At 43.1% G+C, this 8,683-nt stretch overlaps 2 protein-coding genes across 7 annotated transcripts in view; one reads left to right on the top strand and one right to left on the bottom strand.

The window, feature by feature from the left end:
- The window catches only part of LOC105432042 (kin of IRRE-like protein 1), a 363,147-nt gene extending 357,906 nt beyond the window's left edge, over positions 1-5,241 (top strand). For all 6 annotated transcript variants that reach the window (XM_089070858.1, XM_089070856.1, XM_089070855.1 and 3 more), the window contains one exon: positions 724-5,241. In XM_089070858.1, coding sequence (XP_088926984.1) covers positions 724-1,064 — 341 coding nt within the window. In that variant the 3' untranslated portion in view covers positions 1,065-5,241. The remainder of the gene's footprint in view (positions 1-723) is intronic.
- Positions 5,242-5,879: 638 nt separating this feature from the next.
- Positions 5,880-8,683, bottom strand: LOC105432055 (uncharacterized). The gene is made up of 3 exons (XM_089070868.1): positions 8,234-8,683; positions 6,460-6,663; positions 5,880-6,385 (listed from the first exon to the last, which is right to left on the bottom strand). The coding sequence occupies exons 1-3, from the start codon at positions 8,429-8,431 to the stop codon at positions 6,233-6,235; spliced, it is 555 nt and encodes a 184-aa protein (XP_088926994.1). The 5' UTR covers positions 8,432-8,683; the 3' UTR covers positions 5,880-6,232.

Here is an 8,683-nt window from a genome sequence, read left to right on the forward strand (position 1 = left end):
TGATTAAATTAGATAAATGATAAATGACAATAAATTTTATTTTTTCTCCTTCCCAGAAAAAATTTACGACTTTTTTATATTTATGCAAGATGATAAATAAAATGACATTTCCTTGCGAAAAATTGTAATTTTTAATTCAATATGTAAAAGAAATTAAAATTGTATAACTTCTTTATACTCATTTTCATTTATTCTACCGTTTATGTAACTTTGAAACTTTAAAGTTGCACGTGGTTTTCAATCAAATTTGATTAAAGGAAAGAAATTTCTATTTAACCCTTTTAACCGCGGTCTTAGCTGGTCACCACCATACTTTTTAAAGTGCACGTCATGGAAGTTTGTTTGAAAGTAAGAAGAAAAAGACTTAGCCTTCTTCCATCTTCAAAATTGAAGTGAATAGAATGGTCTTTCTAGAATGCTAGTGTTTTTCACGCATCTGCTTTTATTCTTATACAAAAATAGCACATTAAAGAAAAATTGATTGGAAAACTTAAAGAGGCATGAAATGCCTATATTATTCCGTTCGCCAAACGTTGAAGATACGTTATTTTAGTTGCAATGAACTTTATCGTTGTTAAAATGAGGAATCGGCGAAGAATAAGGAACCAGAGGAGAGAAAGAAAACCACCCCCCTTGAGCGCAACTTATTCTCCGCGTTTCCGCCCCATAACCCACTCGATTCGCAGCTCCCAACAGAGAACCCCGTCTGCTTCGGTGTTCTAGAGGGTAACCTCGTGGAGGTCAGCCCGCCGAGTTATCCGGGTGGTTATCCCCCGGGACATTGGGTCACGCCCGGACCTACGCCAAGCATAGACGAGCTCTGCCACAAGTTCACGGGGAGGCCGACGGAGTTGAGGTTACCGTCGAGGAGCACGATACCAAGCCTGCCGGGGATGCCGGTGACGGGGATGATGGTGGGCGCCGGTCAGGGCGTCGTGATCGGCGGCGCCCAGGGTGTCGTCGTGGGCGGCGGGCAAGGCGTCGTCGTGGCCGGCGAGTGCCTCGATGGCGAAGCGATCAAACGAAGACTGATGGCAAACAGGCTGCCGGAGAGCTGTGTCTAGAAGTCTCTCATCCGCAGACGAAGCGATATCAACGTCGTCACCGTCGTCACCGTCGTCACCGTCGTCACCGTCGTCACCGTCGTCACCGTCGTCACCGTCGTCACCGTCGTCATTGTCGTCATTGTCGTCATCACCCCGATAGCGTTCAAGTATATGGCTGTCGCGTGCGCCACGATCGAAGGTCGGCACGAGATCCCGGCGAAAAAAACGAGGCTCGAACGTACGGCTCGAGAGGCACTCGTCGTCGTAGACCAAGAACAATTTCCCCGAGAGGTCCCGTCGTGGGGTTCGCGTTGTCCATTTTCGTGACAGCCGTCTGTTAGCTTTAAGCGTGTTTGCTAACGACCCCCTGGCGCGATCGACTCGTACGGCGAAACGACTCGAAGAAGCGCGACTCGCTGGCGCGGGGGATAGCGACACTCGAACGATCAATAAAGCCGGGGATACGTTACGTGTCGGGAATCGGCATTATGTGTCTTGAACAATTGATTTCGCTCCGAAGTCCGGTGGTGCTCGACCCGAGGGCGACAGGGGGGGGCGAGTTCTCACGCGGCGCGCGAGACGGCCCGCGAGATTAAGAGAGACACCGTCCGTCGCGATTGTTTTCCGTAACACGATCGCCGCGCCAGTTTACCCCCGTAGCGTTTACGGGGAGGGTGGCGGGAGAGCGAAGGAGCAGTTTATTGCGGAGAAGTTAACCGAAAACTCGTCGAAGTTTCCCCGCCCCCCGCCTCCTCGAGAGGTATCACAAAGTTCTAACATTCTGTTTTCGGTCGTCGACTTAACCGTCTTTGACCTTCTTTTTGTTTCCAAACCGGATGATCTTCGACGGTGTGTGTCTTCTCGGATATTTCTCCGAGTTTGCTTCTCTTCTTTATGGCCGCGTATTATAAAGAGAGAACGGAAGATCGAGTTGCAAGAGCCGCTTGGATTGAATGCCGAATTTAAAATACGTCTTCGAGAAGCGTCGTCTCGATTGAAGAACATCAAAACCCATTCCTTTTATTCCAATCCCGCGCTTTTGAAATCTGCTCCAACGGAAACAATCAATTTTTTTACATCTTACAACTTAAATAGCTCTATTTGTTTTTCCTTTTCTCTCGGTTTCCATCCAATTACATTTATTCCACTACATATTTCTACTACTGCATTAGAGATGACTTTCCTCAGGATACATTAATCTTTTCGTTCATTATTATTCCGTTCGCTTCCTTTTTGTTTCTTGTATACCTCCCCAACTCGCTGGCATCTCACGATGTCCCTAAATAAATCCGAATCCTACCAACGAGACGTTGGTCCGGAAGCATCAGGCCGTGAAACACGATGAAAGATAAAAGGCTCTCGAACGAACCCCTTTTCCGATGGCTCGAATGAAGACGAATGGAGGAACCGCGCGAAAATATACCGGGGTTAGGGGAGGGGCCGGTAGAAGAAGCTGAGCGAGAGGGGGAGGGCGAGAAGGAAACGCGCGGAATGAAAAGAAGAAAGGGAATGCTCGATGCCACTTTGGCGTGTAGTTTGAAGGCGTGAAATGCGGTTTTAAGGCTGAATGATCGGCTCCGATATCGCGATAAAGCGAGAGAGAACGAGAGGGTGGGGAAACGAGGCACCGCGGGCGTCGATATCCTGTTTAAATCCTCCGAATTCGATATTTTTGGGCACAAAACTTTCACACATCGCAAATAGTACCGAACGGCGGTCGACGATATTTACGTTCGCGCGATGTTACGAACGTGTGAGTAACGATATTAAAATTCAAGAAAATCCCCCGAAGAAGATAGAAAAATGTTCATAAATCGTCGAGCGCGTCTACATATTGAATCTTGAGGTCGCATTGATCATGCGGTCTCTCCGCCATTTAAAGAATTTTTATCATTGCACGGTAAGAAAAAGCAATTAAATTAACAGGCAGTTTATAGAGGAGGCGAACTCACCCCTCCACGAACTTAAGAGGGATGAAAACCGAACGCGCCGTACCGCGTAACGTACAAAATGGAAGCGATTCTTACGAAAGCGAGACCAGGTGCACATTACATTCTATTGGTAATTGTGATAGAGCATTTATAAATTTTTCTACCGTTGATATGAGTTTTCTGTATTTCCCATCGAATAGCCCCTGCGAAACTCGGATACTCCCAAACTCTAAGAAGCACCGGGGTATGTGTGTTTGTGTGTGTGTGTGTGTGTGTGTGTGTGTGTGTGTGTGTGTGCGCGCGCGCGCGCGCGTGCACGTGTGTGTAAATATATACATAGTTTTAACGGGTCTTTTAAATCGTTATCACCGTTATTTGCGCGACTTGCGTTTGATTCGTGACGAAAGAGAGAGAGAGAGAGAGAGAGAGAGAGAGAGAGAGAGAAAATGACGAGAGCGACATGGCACGAAAGCATTTGCATTACTCTATGCGTTCTCGCGCGAAGAAAGCTTCACTTTGTAAGATTTTGCAAAAACTGGTCTTCCACGTGATACTTCGCGACGAGGTCGTGAAACTTTTGCGGCGAGAATGGAACTAACGAATCGACGAAAAGCGTATCCCTAATGGAAACGGTGTAACACGAACTTTGCCCGTGGAAAAATTCGCGCTCGTTTCGAATGATCGATAGACTCGTAATGTGTAAAAAAAACAAAAAGAAAAAAGAAGAGAAAAACAGAGAGAGAGAGAGAGAGAGAGAGAGAGAGAGAGAGAGAGAGAGAGAGAGAGAGAGAGAGAGAGCGCAAGACGGACCGAGGAATGAATAACGAGTGTCGCGTCGGCGATGCGAAGTAGTCGCTCTCCTCGGGATACGAGGAGGAAATAATGTCGAATCGATCGTCGAATGTGTGTGTAGTGTGTGTATGTGTGTGTGTGTGTGTGTGTGTGTGTATGTATGTGTATGTATGTGCGTGTTTCGATGTGTATAAAGAGATAATGGTCAAGTACGACGGTTGCTCGTTAGCTAATGTATCGCTGTATATATTACCACGGGAGAGTCTAACGATAAGTTGACAACGTTCAAATTTTCGAGAGAGACGAGTTCAGTGGAACGACTTGTCGAGCAGCTCGTTTAATTTTCCATTACCCGCCCGCGCGAGGCAGAATTATGGGAATTGGCATCAAATCGGTGTTCACGTAAGCTCGACAACGCGCTCCATCAGGACATTTAGAATTCACGGCCCCGTGTCGTCGCGACTTTTTGACGCCAGAACCGGATCTCGATGTGCTTAAATGTACTTTTTAATTTCCTGAAACGTGTTTTTTAACATCTTTATTGCGATCGAAGCAATCGTAGTTTCATTATTTATTCATCGCGCACAATTGTTCTCTTTAAAAAAAAAAAAAAAAATAGATTTTATTTTTAATCGTCTTTTCTCTTCTGAGCATCGATAATTTTGTGGATTCTAATAATTAATCTTGATGACAACTTATCTTATCTATCTTTCGGATCTTTTGAATCCGGCGATCGTTACCAATCGTCGAGGAATCGAGAGTCGGTCGACCGAACGACACATATCTTTCACGTCCACGAGAATCCATTCGCGGTTCAAGGATGAACGATGGAGGTGACGCATTAAAGCGGATCGAAGATTAGAAATAAGACAAAGTACTACTGCCCATATTCATTTTGTAAATGCGGCGAATGCCGGAGATATCAATCTTTCACACACACACACACACACACACACACACACACACACACACACACACACACACACACACACACACACACACACACACACACACACATGCGCAAGGATCAGCGAGCGCGTTGCGAGGAGACTCGTCCGTCAAGTAGTTACCGAGAGTCACGTTCTCGGCGTGACCCAACAATCAAGCGCGCGAGGAAACAAGAGAGAGAGAGAGAGAGAGGAAAAAAAGAAGACAGAATAAGCGCAAGAGCGATCACGAAGAAGTAATAGTAGCGAGTAATGATGTACATAATCAGCTGTACGTAACGCTGTATGTAACGACAACGCGAGAGAGTCCATGTAAATCGACAGTCGTAAGTCCGAACCTCAAGTTTACTGTGTATAGGTGAACGATTTCATATCAGAGACCTTTCCCCTTCCCCTCTCGACCTCCCCCCTGCCCCCTGTCCCCTGTCCCCCCCCGTCCCTCATCCGCCCTTATATCGTTTAACTAACTCGTATGTATATACTACACCATGTTTTGATCTGAATAAACTGTTTAATTGTCCGAAATCCCGAGGCGTCTTCATTTAAGCCGTACCACCTGGACGAGGTAACCTGGACATATTGCTTTCCTGGCGCGGCGTACGACTCAGGGAGGGGGGGAGGAAAGAGAACCGGGCGCGCTTGTAAAGTAAAATAGGTGTGTCCCTGACAAGCGACGCTCACGTGCCGCAAAAAGATAGACGCGCCTGAAAAATGGGACCCGAAACTTCCTCTCCAGGAGGGCTCCCTTCTCGACGAAAAAGGAACACTCGGCGCGTGAGGAGTCACACGGCGCCGCCGCACGAACTCGTGGCGGTTTTGAGAAATTCACGGTACGCCGGAGGACTCGATCCGCGAGTCTTTCGCGTCTATTCCTTTTTAAATACCCTCGAATACGGCGAAGCTGATTACGAGCGCGAACATTTGACGGTATCCCGACGCGTTTGTTCCAACGCTCGCGGGCGTGAAAAAAATGCGCGTGAAAAGGCATGTAATGAAAATGCGAATTTTTATCCTTGGCTCGTTGGATTTTAGCCGAGATGAGAGATTTTACGACGAAACATAGACAGATCATAAAAATCGCTTGATATGCGTACCTCGCGAGCTCCCTCGTGCGCCCTTAAACAACGCGGAGGGAAAAAAAAAAAAATGGAAAAGACGTCGCGCGGAATTTTAATCCTGTATCGTATATATTCGCGGCTACAGAGCACACTCCGTATGTAAAAACCAAGAAAGAAACATTGTAATATCTTCAACGACCTGGCGCAAATGCCGCGGCAAATTAAGCATATTTATTCCCGTGTTACAAGGCTCTCTTTACAACAGCTCACTTTCGCAAGTGTTCCACATAACGTTAAGACTAAGAGCTTCGGGCAATTTTTTTTTTTTCGACAGGAATATATATCACGTGTACATTTAGCAGCAACGCGACATTTCGAATTTTTTGACACGCACAAATTTAAATTACATTTCATAAATTACACGCACAAATTGAAATTACATTTCCGCTGAATTCTCGTCAGGACGTTTTTTCCTTCGTTGTACCGCACGGAAATAGGATACCTTGCAGTCTTCGATGTATCTCGCGCGGCACGCTGACGATAATATCCATCTCTTTCACCAGCATGCGATTGTACGCCTCGATTATTTCTCGTATTTCCTCAAGTTGTGCCTATGCAAAAAATGATATTTCGGTTGAGCGCGTGCAATTCCTGATGTTCGCAAATTTTCACGTTTTTCACTCACCGACCGATCGGGCAGATCGGGAAAAATCGTGCTTATCATTCTGTAATAAAGATCTTCCGTCTCGGTGCTGTCACCCCAAAGACCCTCCGTGTAAGTCCAGCAGATGAGACCAGCGACGATAGCGGCTTTTATGAAAAACGCTGTAACTCTGAGAAGTTTTTCGCCAGTCGAAAGCGGCGGAGGAGTCTCGGGACAATCGCAGAACTGCGTGGCCTAAGGTTACATATAAATAATTAAGGATGTACTGGCGCTAACATTCTAACATTGACAACACCTGAAAATTTAATAACTTGTTTCTATTTATTATTTGAACATATATCTAAAACCGAAAATCGAGTCTCTACTAACTGGTTCATGAGTTTTTTTAACTTTTAATTTTGCTTGAGTTCTCATGGAATAACAGGATATTTCCATTTACGTCAACGAAATTATAAAAAGCAACATTGCCAATATTCTGAAACTTTGTAAGTAAATAAAATACTGAGCAATATTTCTAAAAAAAAGTTCATATCGCTTCACTTCCCGTTCGAGATATTAATGATAAAATAACGCAAAATTCGGAAAATGAATTATAACTATATTCAAAAATATACAAATATATTCAATTGTAGTGCCAAATGTCATTAACTATCATTATTTAAATCCTTTACACAATACAAGCACATATGATATCTTAACTTATAAAAACGTAGAATCTCATCAATTTCAAATTTAAGTAATTTTTGTCTAGGACTATAATCAGACATCTTTAAATGCTATAGATATCTGACTCAAATATTTAAAAATACCTAAATTTAATCAAATTTTATTTGAGATTCATTTTAAATAATTATATATGTCAGGTATTAATATAAGTTTCAAATACAATAATAAAAGGTCGATTAAATATTCATACAAAGAATATTGCAAATATTGAATATATAGTTCTATCTAAATAGATTCTCATTTAGCACGTGATTTAATATTGATATTTCCGAAGTAATAATATCGAATCAAATTTTCGATTATGGAAATGAATGGGCGAAATCCTCCAGTCGGGTTATGACGTCATCGTGCTCGATCTCCGAGATCCCGATGACGTCCCTAACAGTCACGGGGGAACTTGGACTGCCGTCCTCCATTAGAGACCCATCGCTATAGCAGTGTACACCGACTGTCGAGCTAATTCCAGGTAAACGCAACTACGTATCGACTAACCAATTCCGTACAGGTGCTCGAACACCATCTCGTTACGTGGCGCGTCAATATCGCGCAAGGGCCAAGTGAACGCTCCGACGCAGCGACAAGCCACATGATTTAACCGAGGATTGGATTCCCGTGCGATTCGATTTCCGTGAGATGTATGTTACGAAAGGTGTATCCAATGCCAAAGGTGTGCCAAAGATCTTTTTTACTTGTCGGACGTTAAATAATATTTTTTTCTTCTTTGTTTCCGAGTTTTTATGATTCAAATGATTGGCGACTTATTATGAATATTTATAAGTAATGATGTTCCAGATGTTTTTGCACAGAAAAAAGATTAACTCAAGAGTACGTATATTTATTATATATTATATAAACAAGAATATTATGATCTTCATATAAAAGATTAGCCTTGAATCGAGTAAAAGTAATACTTGCATCAATACAAATTCAATCAAATGAAGATTAAAATTTTTAAGAAGATTATATAATATTCTGGTTTATACAGATAAGAATATTTTTCTTGATTTAAGATTTGTACGCGATTTCAAGGCTAATTGAACCTCTCGAAACTTTAGTATCCTTTTCTCACCTTTGGCGGACATATCTTCTGCATGTCTTTCAATGTGCAAACTTTAACTGGTCTAGGAGTCCAGTAGTCGCTCGCGTGATTAGTACCAAAAAAGGAATCCGCATCCACGCTAACGAGTCTCCGAATCTTTGGCTTTACGCATGTTTTTGGATTGGACAGATTAATAGTCTGTACAATACACTTCGTCCCTCTTTTCATATCGTTTCGTAATTTAAGCGGTAAGTCAAATTCTATGTCGTTTCTACAATATAGACCACTTCTCTCGATGAGAAATCTTCGAGAAATAAAAAATTACGCAATATAGGTTAAAAACTAGCCAAGAAAACATTTAATAAGATCCAAGATTTAATGATTCTTGTCAAAGCAATTAAACGTTGAAAATAATAATAAATAAATCTGCAGACATATTTTAATGTTCGAAAAAATAACATCCGAGCAAATGAAATAATG

This window comes from Pogonomyrmex barbatus, unplaced genomic scaffold (genome assembly GCF_055798465.1).
Source record: "Pogonomyrmex barbatus isolate J1 unplaced genomic scaffold, ASM5579846v1 scaffold11, whole genome shotgun sequence".
NCBI classification, from domain to species: Eukaryota; Metazoa; Arthropoda; class Insecta; order Hymenoptera; family Formicidae; genus Pogonomyrmex; species Pogonomyrmex barbatus.

Coding starts and splice junctions, on each gene's coding strand:
- LOC105432055 (XM_089070868.1), bottom strand. CDS start 8,431: ATGAAAAGAGGGACGAAGTGTATTGTACAGACTATTAATCTGTCCAAT. Junction 6,664..8,233: donor AGAAGATATGTCCGCCAAAG/GTGAGAAAAGGA, acceptor TAGGCCACGCAG/TTCTGCGATTGTCCCGAGAC. Junction 6,386..6,459: donor CCGATCTGCCCGATCGGTCG/GTGAGTGAAAAA, acceptor TTTTTTGCATAG/GCACAACTTGAGGAAATACG.